The sequence below is a fragment of the Ictalurus punctatus genome, chromosome 19, assembly GCF_001660625.3.
Source record: "Ictalurus punctatus breed USDA103 chromosome 19, Coco_2.0, whole genome shotgun sequence".
NCBI classification, from domain to species: Eukaryota; Metazoa; Chordata; class Actinopteri; order Siluriformes; family Ictaluridae; genus Ictalurus; species Ictalurus punctatus.
Window position 1 is genome coordinate 6,072,039 of NC_030434.2, and position 12,759 is coordinate 6,084,797.

Here is a 12,759-nt window from a genome sequence, read left to right on the forward strand (position 1 = left end):
TAAGCAGCCTGTACTTTTATTGTGGGATGCAGAACCTGGATGAAGCACATTGGGTCATTTCTCCACACTGCAAAATGTAAAAAAAATAAATAAATAAATGAAAGGGATATTTTTAGGGTTGCCGTCGTAATCACAACAATTTTCTGCATCTTCAGTATCAACTGATAAAGGACTGGTTAAAGTCGTGCTCATTTTGGGTCGACATGTACAGTAAGATTACTTACTTTCCACTGTACACCATGTGCTGTAGAAAATTCCAGGTTTAGTCAGAACACAACATTTATGTTGGTGATAACTTCCAAAAATCAAAGGAATAGTAATAATATTAGTAGTCAATTAATTTAGAGATCACCTGTATTTAGGGATACCCTAAAAGTTTGTGTAATGCAGTTGGGTACCGTGTGATTCACATCTGTATGGAACACACATGACTAACATTAGGCATTCTCAAATGCTTTGCCTAGACAGAAAGTCACTTCAGAGGAGGGCATTCATTGCTGAGGAAAACTATGGGATCAGAATTGTGGTGTCCATACTTCATTCTTTCTAGGGTGTGACAAAATGTCTAGTGACTTGCTCTCCAGTGACATTCACTTTTGAAAACTAGACCATGCAGGTAGAAAACAAGGCCAAAAACAACCTAAATGTTTAGAGTACAAAAAGAAAAAACATCAGAAGATTCAATTTAAGCATGAGGTTAGAGAAAGTAGTCAATGGTCGTCTTTTAATAGGTAATTGTGTGCATTTCCTTTGTGTATTGCAAGCTGAAATTACAGATTTAGATGAACTTTACTTACAGGTTCATCTGTTGCGCCCCATTTAATTGAGCAAAATGAGGCTGAAGAAGAATTCCAGCCCAGCAAGCCCAGAAGTGCACAACAGACACAACATTGTAAGTACACATATAAAACAAATGAAGTTGGAATAATCAAGGAAAGCCAAAATGCATGTTGTCTATGCATATTTTCTTTAAATGCTCCTTTAGATTTCCAGTTCAAGAGGAAAGTGAATCATCACAAGGTGAAATCATTATTATGTCACTGTCATTGCATTCATTGTGAAATATGAGGTTAAACAGTGGGAATAAATTATTCAGAACAGAACCATTTTGCATCTGTTTCTAATTGATGTCAAAAACTTCTTTCTGGCTCTATTGCTTTTGGCCCTGAAGATGAGATGTCCAGTTTGAGAGCAAAGAAATCAAATAAACGCTCAAGATCAACAGCAACTGAGTGTATAGAGTGTTAGAGTGTTAACTGTTGAATATTTGATTATTTGAAAATTTTAGATGATAATCCAAAGAGTACAGAGAAGCTCCTTTCTATGTTGTACAAAAATGACAAATTTAGGAAGGCCTGCACATTTAGAAATGTCACCAATAAACAACAACAAAAAGTCCCTGGGTAATGTTTTGTTTTTTGATTTTTCAGCTGAGGAGCCTGATGAAGGTAAGGTCACTATGATTTACTTTCATATGTTTATTTTATTCTGATTTTTCTACTCAACGTTTTTTTTTTTTTTTTTTCTGAGTTAGATGTGGAACAACCTACAGTATCTCACAAAAGTGAGTACACCCCTCACATTTCTGTAAATATTTGATTATATCTTTTCATGTGACAACACTGAAGAAATAACACTTTGCTACAATGTAAAGTAGTGAGTGTACAGCTTGTGTAACAGTGTAAATTTACTGTCCCCTCAAAATAACTCAACACACAGCCATTAATGTCTAAACCGCAGGCAACAAAAGTGAGTACACCCCTAAGGGAAAATGTGTAGTCAGGACAGTGCAGCAGTCAATGAGCCAGCCAAGCACACCTGTCTCTGATCTTATAGAGGTGCTAGAGGTGCCTTGTAAGACTGTGGAGGAATTAAAAGAGCTGTGTGATAAGCTGAAAGATGCTGGCTTTCGAAAGAAGCTGGCATGTGCCACAACACAAGCAACATTACGAGTCATTGTTAACCTGAAATCAATTTAAAACAACTTACTCTTGTGATTAATTGCTGATTGTTGTTTGTAGATTCGTTATCTGTGTCTTCAGAGTGGAGGCAGCTTGGGAGATGGAATTAGGAGGATGCTGAAAAAATTGGAAATAACTCCTTATGGAAACATTACAGTTACAAAAGGAGAAAGGGGAAACGTAAATTTCAATGATTTCCTAATCAATGATGCCATAATATGTACGTTTCAAAACTTCTCACTGATGACTAATAATGTGTCTGTGGAATGCAGAAAGGTTGTGTTAGATTTCCACTCATCTCAGGAATCTCGGCTTTATGTCTCCAGATCTCCGTCATGCTTTCTTTAGCCTATTCTACAATTCTACAATTATTTACTTCTATTAACTTTTACTTCTGTGCTACTATGAGCTAGAAAGTGTGGTTTTCCTCAGAGCGTTTCAGATATCTGGGGAGCCTAAGTGAACACACACTGACACATGCATGCTCACAGTGACGTCCGATTTATTCATTCACAACAGGAGTATTATACATATTGATACGAAACAGTGCGTGGACGGTTTCTACTGGTCCAAGTGTCAGACAGATTTAACCAAAACACACAGCACATAGTCATGATACAGAATGAGTCCTGTGTCATGTTGAAACGAAAATACATGTGTATTTCCAGGTTTACAATTCTTATTCAAAGAGGTAGTTAAATGAATACAAGGTAATTAAATGAATACATTCATCATAGGTATTTGATAGCAGTTCATAATATAAGAGAGTACATGATATAAGAGAGTTTCCTTTCAGGTTATAAATAAGAATGTACATTGTAAATGTAAAAGTTGTTAGTTCTCAGTACATAAATATTCATACCATGGTCTATTATGAAACCAAGAGTAATGTTGATGCTTTTTGAATAGAACTTTAGTCTGAGTTCTAGTTTAAACAACTGTGATCTCTGTATTGACTCAAGGTTCCTGCAGTAAGGCATACTCACACCAAAATCACAGAGTGTGGAGGAAATGATTGCTGTGACCCTAAAACATGCCCCATATCATGCAAAAACAGCAAAGCAGGCAAGTACATAATTCTAACAGTTATAAACAATCAGCAAAAAAAAAACAAAAAAAAAACTATTTATTATTCTCACACTGATGGATGGTCGAACAGAGTTAGACAGACAGATAGATGGATAGACAGACAGATAGATGGATAGACCGACAGATAGATATAAGGACAGACAGAGAGATAGACAGATAGAAAGATATACAACAGATTATAATTTGTACCTGTTTGTCAGCATTATAGCTTTGGGTCACACACTTTGATCCGGATGATCAAACGCATAATGGAGTTCCAAATATCGAGCATAATTAACAAAAAGTTTCTTTAGCTTTACGCTTTATGTAACAACTCTCCAAATTTATGCTGCGAGCAATAATATGAGAACAATATCAAAGTACATAAAATAACAATATAATTCAATTTACATACTTGATGTCACAGTAAAACATGAATAGAGGGCATTTTCACACGCTGAGTTCATGATCTCTGATCTGTGACTGAGATGCCCGTGTGACGATCCTGGAAACGACACTAGATTATGAGCTCATACTCGAGTCATTTTTATTTTTTAAGCTTACGTGGCCTCGTCTCTAAAAAGAATGAGCAATAGCTATATTTTAGTGTTTGCTTTTACACTACACACTGCATAAGTGGGTGACACCATTGTTTTAACTTAAAAACACGTAGCTAGCAGAACATTTTACATATATAGGCTATAAATTTGGTTGGCGAGGGAGAAAGGGTCAAGTGAACTGCTTTGGAACAATCATCACCTACCTAACCAGTTGATCCGGATGAAAAGTGTAAATGCGCGTGCAATCAAGTGCCAAAAGTCTCACATAATTAACAAAGAGTTTTGATTTAAGCTGTAGACAATATCACAATAATATCAAATATCCTAATAAAAACAATCAATATATGTCATGAGATAACACATTACTTGATGTCACAGTAAAACAAGAATAGAGGGTATTTTTTCCTGCTGTGAGTACATGATCTCTAAGCTGTGCCTGAGATGTGTGTGACAAAGTCACCATGCAAACGAAGTTCTTTATGAGTTACATTATGAGCTCATGTGTAGAGATCGAGCAGTATGATGTTTGCATTTACACATATGCACAATGAGTAACAACTATCCAAATTCACCCACTTTAACGTTTGAGTAAAAGTTCACACCAATAATGATGACATAAACAGGTACAAATGAAAATATTAGGTTCAAAAGAGACTTGGGCGAATGCCTTTCAGTTTTAACAGAATTTTGTCACCCTCACCTGTAAAGAGATTGCTATGCAACATTTTAGACATATCAAATCATAACACTACTGAATGTGTTCATTTCGCTGTTTTCGGTTAGAAACCATGAGAAGAATTGCCATCAGAATAACCCCGGCCACAGCTGACAACCAGACACACACACACGCACGCACGCACACACACACACACACGGAAAGAGCACAGCACCTTTACAATTGTTCAATTAAAATAAATGTACTTTGTTCCTTACAATTTGTCACGTGTCTGTTTTCTCTGGTTAGCCGAAAAGTAAAAATAAAATGAAGTTGGGGTGTTTCTGTGAATCACTGTGCTGTATCCTTAAAACAGCACATGAACACAACACTTTAAATGCTGTAATTCATACAATGCTGTTCAGCTTTATGTGACGAATAGTGACATGAATGCCTTAAAAAAAGTAATAAGTACTTTCTGAACTACTTCTCAACTTATTTGTCTTTTCTTTCCAGTAAAAAACTACATTAAGTCTGTTCCTTTCTCTTACTCATGACATCACCAGTGTTAAATTAAATGTGAGTGCAAAAAGGCCTCTGTTATTTATATTTGAAAAGGTCACTGCATTAAGTTTCAATTCATTACTGAAGATGCTAACCTACAGCACACATAAGACATCTCAACCTTTATGCAGGACACTACTGTGTGCAGCTCCTCATGATCACTTATTGTTCTGAACAATAAAGAGAATTCACAGAGAATTCATGCATTCTGTGAAAAACTGTCCTCTGTCTGATACCCACTAAGTTAACTATGAACAGGATTGACAGTTGGATGTCTAGCAATGACTTCAGCGTTTCTTACAGCGTTCCATCACTCCTGCAGCTAATTCTAACTCAATACGTGATGTTTCAGTTTCCATCTGTTCTCACACCAATGTGCGGAGCTGATAAAGAGCATTTAGTGTAACATCTGGGACATAAATTTGTTATGTTAATCCATCAATAAGAACCAATTCATGTGTGTGAAGGAAGTTTAGTTTGTTGAGGTCAAAGCCAGAGGCAGAATCGATGATACCATTCTCCAGTCTATTCCAAAACTATTCCAAAACATCACTTCTAAACAAGACCTACAACAGAAAATAGGATTCAAGGACACTAATACTTTATAATACTATAAAAAGTAGCAGTTCTTTTCAATGAGTGCAAATAGTTGTTAGATGTTATTTATAATTATAAATAGTGGCAGATACTATTTGCACCTCAGTATTGTTGTATATTTCAGTAATAACAGATTGTAAATGACTATATTTATTAAAATTACTGGGACAATAAAGCCGTCCCTACACCTACCCCTAACTGATAAACACATTATTATTAAACAGTCATTAGGCACATTATTTCCACTTTTCATATATTTTCTTAATTTTTATTTAAAATAAATGCCTTTCTGATCTGGTATGTGATGGGAAAAGGGAGAAGAGCGAGTTCAGCAAAGGCGGATTCCAACTCGGGTCAAAAGCTACGTTCAGGGACCACACTGTCTACAGCCTTCTCCACTGTAGACGTTAAGTGGTGTTCGTCTTTTTTAATCTTGTGTGGCCCAACCAGACATTGCCCTCTATTTTCAGAAATGTAAAAAAAGGAAAATAAAAAGAAAAAAGCATTTTTTCTTCCCCTCGCTTGGGCCCCAAGTGCACATTGGCCCCTGCGCCCGTGCCAGTAATGCCAATTGGATAATCTGTCCCAGCCCTGATCTGAAACAAACTGTGTATAAGACACCAGCTGACTAGTAATGAGCAAAGTTAACTAACTAGAAAGAGAACATGCAATCTGTCTTTATGGGAATGTGTAAAACACAAGATACTGCATCAGGGAAACATTTCAGTTCATCCAAGTGAAAGTGCCGCACAAATCTGTCAGTAGTTCCAAAAACTGCCTCACAGTAACAGCCGATGGGGAGAAAGAGAGAAGTGTGCTATGGAGTATTGTCCAGACCAGAATAGGAAATATGATTATGTCACCACTGAGTGTCTAGTTAGTCAAAAAAATAATAACTAAATGTAAAACGTGAAAAGGTTGGGATGGGTAAGGCATTTTATTTAAGTACACTCTCAATTAATAAAAACAGTCTACAATGTACACATGAAAAAAGATTCCACTACTGACCTGCCTAAAAAGATGAGAGAGGGAAGAATATAAAAAGATACACAACAGAAAGAAGGTGTTTGTACTCATATACACTCATTCCCAGTTGAGTCTCCTCAAAAAGGTGCACTCTAAAATTGCTGAGTTAAACAGAACCCAGTTTGGGTCGATTCTGAAATCCAGTGCTGGGGACAATGTGGACCGACTCAGTCTGGGCTGTTTTATCTCATCAAGGTTGGGTTATGATGTTGACTCAGCATGTTGGGGTGATTTATATTTTTACTTTTCTCTACAAAAATACACAGTGTAACAAAATATTTGGTTGTTATATAAATTTGTGTTCAAAATTATTTTGCTATAAAATTCCTGTTAAATACTCATTAAACTCCTCAGATGCCAATCCTGTCAGGTGAGAAATCCACCAATGTCTTGAAACTGTTCCTGTCCATTTTAGCTCTCTCTTCCACTGACTGGGTTCAGCTCGAGGTCATGTGCTTTTTCACCTGCTGTTCCTAATAATCCCTCAGGTGTTTTATGAGAATGAGATCTGGGGAATTTTATCCAGGGGTCAGAGGTCGTTCTACACTCAGTGTAGAATTGTGTGCAGTCTGATTCACTGTGCATGATGAGCACATATGTCTCACGTCTCTGAGTCTGTTTAATGTGTTATAATTAAATGAGTGATGTGTTTAAAAATGTGTTCTCTATTCCCCATCAGTGAAATGCAGGAACACCAGAGTCTTCATCACACACACAGATGTTCATCACACCCTGAATATAAAAGAAAAACACGTGAATTAATAACCACAAACTGGACTGTGGTACTTCATGATCAATATATAATCATCTCTACTCCAAGAGAAACATCATCATCTCCTGTTTATAATTAATCATTCAACATTTCTTCATTCTTACTAACATCTGTGTTATAACATTTAGCGAGAACAAATGAGAACTTCCACAAGTTCTAACAGGAAAATGAGCAGATATTTACCCATCACATCACTGCTCTTATCCAATCACAGGCTTTGGAGTTTTTAAATAATGAACACTACTGTGTCATTTAGCTCTTGTTCTACATTTATATTTAAGTGCAGACTTTAAGAAGAAGCCGAGGTGAATGTTACAGGAAAGACAGAAGACACGGTGTGGAGGTAGGGTGCTGGAAGAAGTGTCAGAGTGAGTAAAGTGGCTGCTTAAATCAAATATCTGTGGTATAAAATATAATCATTTTAATGAGCTTTAATGAGAGTTGAGAAGAAAGTTTGCTGCTTATCAGAAACAGGGAAAAGCAGAGATCATCTTGTTCAGACAAAAGCAGCAGTATGAAGTCAGAGATAGCAGGCTGTCACAAGGAGACCAGGTGTTCATTTACAATCACTCTCATGCACTCATTTGTGATATTTTGTAGACTCTGTCTGACTCCCTGTCTTCTACCTTCACATGAATTTTAAATCAACACACTCTACTGAACACAAAACAGCATTAAAGCCAATTGTTAGAAAAAATCTGATTAAATAGAATATAGTGACATTTCTAAAACTGGTTTTATTTCCTAACCTGGTAATCTGATATTTATTGGAACTAAAGAGAAATGTACAAACTAATGATAATCAGATTCATTTATTAGTCTTTTATTTTTTCACAATTTATATAAAAAGGTCATGACTCACCACAGTGTCTGTAGTTTGTAATGTTTATCATCCTTAAGAGCAGAGAGACTCTTCACTCCGGAGTCTCCTATTTTATTATTGTACAGATGCAGTTTTCTCAGGTGTGAGGGGTTTAATTTCAGAGCTGAAGTCAGAGCAGCACAGCCTTCATCTGAGACACCACACTTATACAACCTGTAGAGAGACACAATGACACACTCTTCACTCTCTCGATCTCAGGCAGAGGAACAACAGCACTGACTTTCCTCTGGTTGTAGACAGTTTCTCTCATTGTGGACTGAGTAACACACACTAGATCTTTAGAAATGTTTTAGTAACTTTTCCTCACTTCACACATCTCAACAAAATCTCATTTTTAATCAGCGTTCACGTGAACAGATCTTTCTTGAGAAGATCAGACTGTCCGTAATCAGAAGATTAGAACATGTTTTATTATTAATGATTTAAAATATGATCTTACCTCAGTATCTCCAGTTTACAGTGAGGATTCTCCAATATAGCAGAGAGACTCTTCACTCCTGAGTCTCCTACATTATTAAAGGACAGATCCAGCTGTCTCAGGTGTGAGGGGTTTGATCTCAGAGCTGAAGTCAGAGCAGCACAGCCTTCATCTGAGACACCACAACCACTCAACCTGTACAGAGACACAATGACACACTCTTCATCAACAGATTTTTATCTTGGTTTAAGAATTACTTTAAAGATGATGTGTTTGTAAAATGATTTTATTATTCAGAATGACATGAGGATTTAATATCACCTGTTTATTCTAATTAACAGTGTAATTAAAATGATCATACTGAGTGTTATATTAAGTTTCTCTCATCTAATATCTCTCTATATATTTATATTATTACAGAATGAAGGAAGTAAAAGTCTGAATCTTCATGAAAAACAAACACTGTCATGAATTAAAAGATACAATGGATACATTATAAAAGTATAAAACATTAATTCTGAAGAGGATTAACACTCGGGTCTTTTCAAAACCAGATTACTCGCCGATAATTTACTGTTAAATAAAAATAAATAATCTTCCTCCTCAAGACATTGATGATGAACCTAAAACTTCTGCTTCAGTCTCACTATTAGAGAATGTGTCTTACTGAGGAGCAGGTCATGTGACTCTCAGAGAGTTGATCTTACCTCAGTATCTCCAGTTTACAGAGAGGATTCTCCAGTACAGCAGAGAGACTCTTCACTCCTGAGTCTCCTATTTTATTATAGGACAGATGCAGTTCTCTCAGGTGTGAGGGGTTTGATCTCAGAGCTGAAGTCAGAGCAGCACAGCCTTCACCTGAAACACCACAACACTCCAACCTGTAGAGAGACACAATGACACACTCTTCACTCTCTCGATCTCAGACAGAGGAACAACAGCACTGACTTTCTTCTGGTTGTAGACAGTTTCTCTCATTGTGGACTGAGTAACACACACTAGATCTTTAGAAATGTTTTTAGTAACTTTTCCCCGCTTCACACATCAACAACGTTGGCATTTTTAATCAACGTTCAAATTAATAGATCTTTCTTGAGAAGATCAGACTGTCCGTAATCAGACCTAAAACAGGGTCAGACTCTAAATAGTTTTTGGAGAAGTTGTTAGCTCACTGGTTCATGTACTTTTTTAAAGCCAGACTGTGAATGTGTTTGTCTATTATTATGACTTTGATGAAGATTAGAACATGTTTTATTATTAATGATTTAAAATATGATCTTACCCCAGTATCTCTAGTTTACAGTGAGGATTCTCCAGTACAGCGGAGAGACTCTTCACTCCTGAGTCTCCTACATTATTCCAGGACAGATTCAGTTGTCTCAGGTGTGAGGGGTTTGATCTCAGAGCTGAAGTCAGAGCAGCACAGCCTTCATCTGAGACACCACAACCACACAACCTGTACAGAGACACAATGACACACTCTTCATCAACAGACTTTTATCTTGGTTTACTTGCTATGATGATGATGTGTCTTTCATGTTGGACTTTCTGATCTCTCTTGATCAATCACAAGATATAATTATCACTGACCAAAACATTACCACTGTTCAGTGGCTCCCTTAAAAAACTCTACAGGAATCCTGCAGGATTTTCATTTTTCTGCAGGATGTTTGACGGAATCCTGGAATGATGAAATCCTGCAGGACACATTGACAAACTGTGCAGGATTTTCCTATAGGGTTTAGGATGGAGCAGTACATTTATATTAATCTATCCTGCAGGATAACTTCTTATTGCATTTAAATGAAAATATTCTTCAGGTTATGTAGTCGACAAAATTAATTTAAAAAACAGCGGGAAAAACACGCGGCTTAAACACTCTTTTAATTGATATTTAGGCCTGATCATTTTAGGACCAAAACATTACCACTGTTCAGTGGCGAGGCCAGAAACTGAACAGAGGGTGGGCCTGGGTAAAACAGGGTGCACAGGTTTGAAAATAAAACTCAAATTCTCAATTCTCAAATACTCAATTCTTTTAAATCTATTAGGAGAACCATTAAAACTGTCGGATTATTATTTGGTTGTGGTGATATTTAAAATAATCTTATTCAACTGATGATTTTAACAGAAGAAATAGTCAGAATGGACCACTGCCCCATCAGATTTTTATTAAAAAAATTCATTCAGAAATCTTCAGATTTTGAGTGAAAAAAGGAAACCAGGCCTACTCTAATTCCTGTGATTAAAGATGACGTGTACAGACACAGCCATCATTTTGTTTTTATCACAGTTAAAATGACTTTGTTTTGGCGTTGCCCCATGCACTCCTCAACCAACTGCAGTTCTGTTCTTCATCTCTCAGATGAGTCCAATCTCCACTCTGACAGCGTGCTCCAGTGTTAACACAAACTGAAGCACATTTCATCTTATTATATCCTCTGATTACAGTGTACGAGAGTCAGGGGGAAAAGACACGGTGTGGAGTCTGTTTCAGAGAAGGTAAACTCTTTATTGAACTAGTCTGTTACACGGATACACACCACACAGAAATGTTACTGAGCAACGTCACTCAATGCAGCTTCTTAATGCAGCAGCTCCTAGAGAGTGAGAACTGATTTTATAAAACATTCATTCTGAGGAGAATTAACACTCATGTCTTCTCTAAACAAGATTACTGCTGATAATTTATTGTTAAATAAAATATTCCTGGATTATAAAGGTAATGCAGAGTAAAAATGTCTGCACATTGTGTTCATCAGGTTCTGAGGGTTTAGGATGTGAAATTCACAGTGAATAAAATTTCTAGAGAAGAATAACATGAAGGCAGAGGGACAGATGTGCTGAGTTTTTTGTGCATTTAAGCAAGAATCGCCCAAAAAAGTGTAGAAACATTGGAAGTGTAACTGTTACATATTCTGCTCAATTTAATAGATATTGTGAGATTAGCAGCCGTGAGTTTGACGCGTTATTTTGTCCTCCTCTCGAAACCAGGTGTAAATTAGCACCATGTGTGTTGGAGCAGTTGCCAGGTCCCTGGTTTTAATGAGGATCTGAGCTATTTTGACTCACCAGTGTGAATTGATTTCTATGGCTGTGGATTGGAGTTTGGACATTTTGATGATTACTTTAATCATATCTGTATATTAAAACATACAGTAGTGAGCATGCACTGTGATCTCCTCTCATACACACATATTGATCCTGCTCTCAACTTCACCTCTGTGTTACTATATGGATGTATTTGAGTCAGTGGGTTTCCTCATAGACATTCTTTATTTATCACAAAATGTTTAATAATACGAGACCATTGTAGGATCTTAGTGAAAGAACTATTGAGGAAAACTGCATGCTTTTAATACTGTTCATCTATTGAGCTGCTTCTGTAACACAGATCTGGCAACCTTGTTCATAGCAGCTAGACAGAGACGTACTGAAGGAACATTCACTGACAGAATAAACACTATTTCAGCTTTAAGAACAATAAAAAAAACAACAAAAGGATTGTTGCTGTAGCTTGAAATTTTTGTAAGTGCCTTTACCTCACTTTTTCGTTTTTATTTAAAAATCTAATTTGATTTATTTAATTGTTCACCTTTTCAGTCCTATGGCATTAACTTCTGATTTTAGTTTCCAACCATTATTTCTGAGATAATTTCTATTTCACTGCTGCTTTTAAACCCTGCAGCTCAAACAGTGCATTTAGTTTGTGTCCCAGGTGCAGTGTGTGTGATTAGTTACAATGTTTTAGTAAATTTCACAGTAATTTCAGACACATTGCAGTTGCATCAAGTCATGTTTTGTGCTGCAGCTTCTCACGTACGTACATCTGACCCAAAGACTCTGTGACAAATCATCAGTGTGCAGTGAAAATAAACAATCTTCCTCCTCAGGACATTGATGATGAACCTAAAACTTCTGCTTCAGTCTCACTATTAGAGAATGTGTCTTACTGAGGAGCAGGTCATGTGACTCTCAGAGAAATGATCTTACCTCAGTATCTCCAGTTTACAGAGAGGACTCTCCAGTACAGCAGAGAGACTCTTCACTCCTGAGTCTCCTACATTATTACAGGACAGATTCAGTTCTCTCAGGTGTGAGGGGTTTGATCTCAGAGCTGAAGTCAGAGCAGCACAGCCTTCATCTGAGACACCACAGTACTGCAACCTGTAGAGAGACACAATGACACACTCTTCATCAACAGATTTTTATCTTAGTTTACTTGCTATGATGATGATGTGTCTTTCATGTTGGA

The 12,759-nt window shown here is 36.8% G+C and overlaps 1 protein-coding gene across 5 annotated transcripts in view; it reads right to left on the bottom strand.

Annotated features, from left to right (window-relative positions):
- Positions 1-6,323: 6,323 nt before the first annotated feature.
- LOC108261103 (NACHT, LRR and PYD domains-containing protein 12) overlaps positions 6,324-12,759 on the bottom strand; it is a 31,149-nt gene continuing 24,713 nt past the window's right edge. For 3 of the 5 annotated variants that reach the window (XM_053688264.1, XM_053688265.1, XM_053688268.1), the window contains 6 exons: positions 12,498-12,671; positions 9,787-9,960; positions 9,212-9,385; positions 8,526-8,699; positions 8,066-8,239; positions 6,324-7,163 (listed from right to left, as the gene is read on the bottom strand). In XM_053688264.1, coding sequence (XP_053544239.1) covers positions 7,157-7,163; positions 8,066-8,239; positions 8,526-8,699; positions 9,212-9,385; positions 9,787-9,960; positions 12,498-12,671 — 877 coding nt within the window. In that variant the 3' untranslated portion in view covers positions 6,324-7,156. The remainder of the gene's footprint in view (positions 7,164-8,065; positions 8,240-8,525; positions 8,700-9,211; positions 9,386-9,786; positions 9,961-12,497; positions 12,672-12,759) is intronic. The other 2 variants (XM_053688267.1, XM_053688266.1) reach the window with 2 other exon arrangements.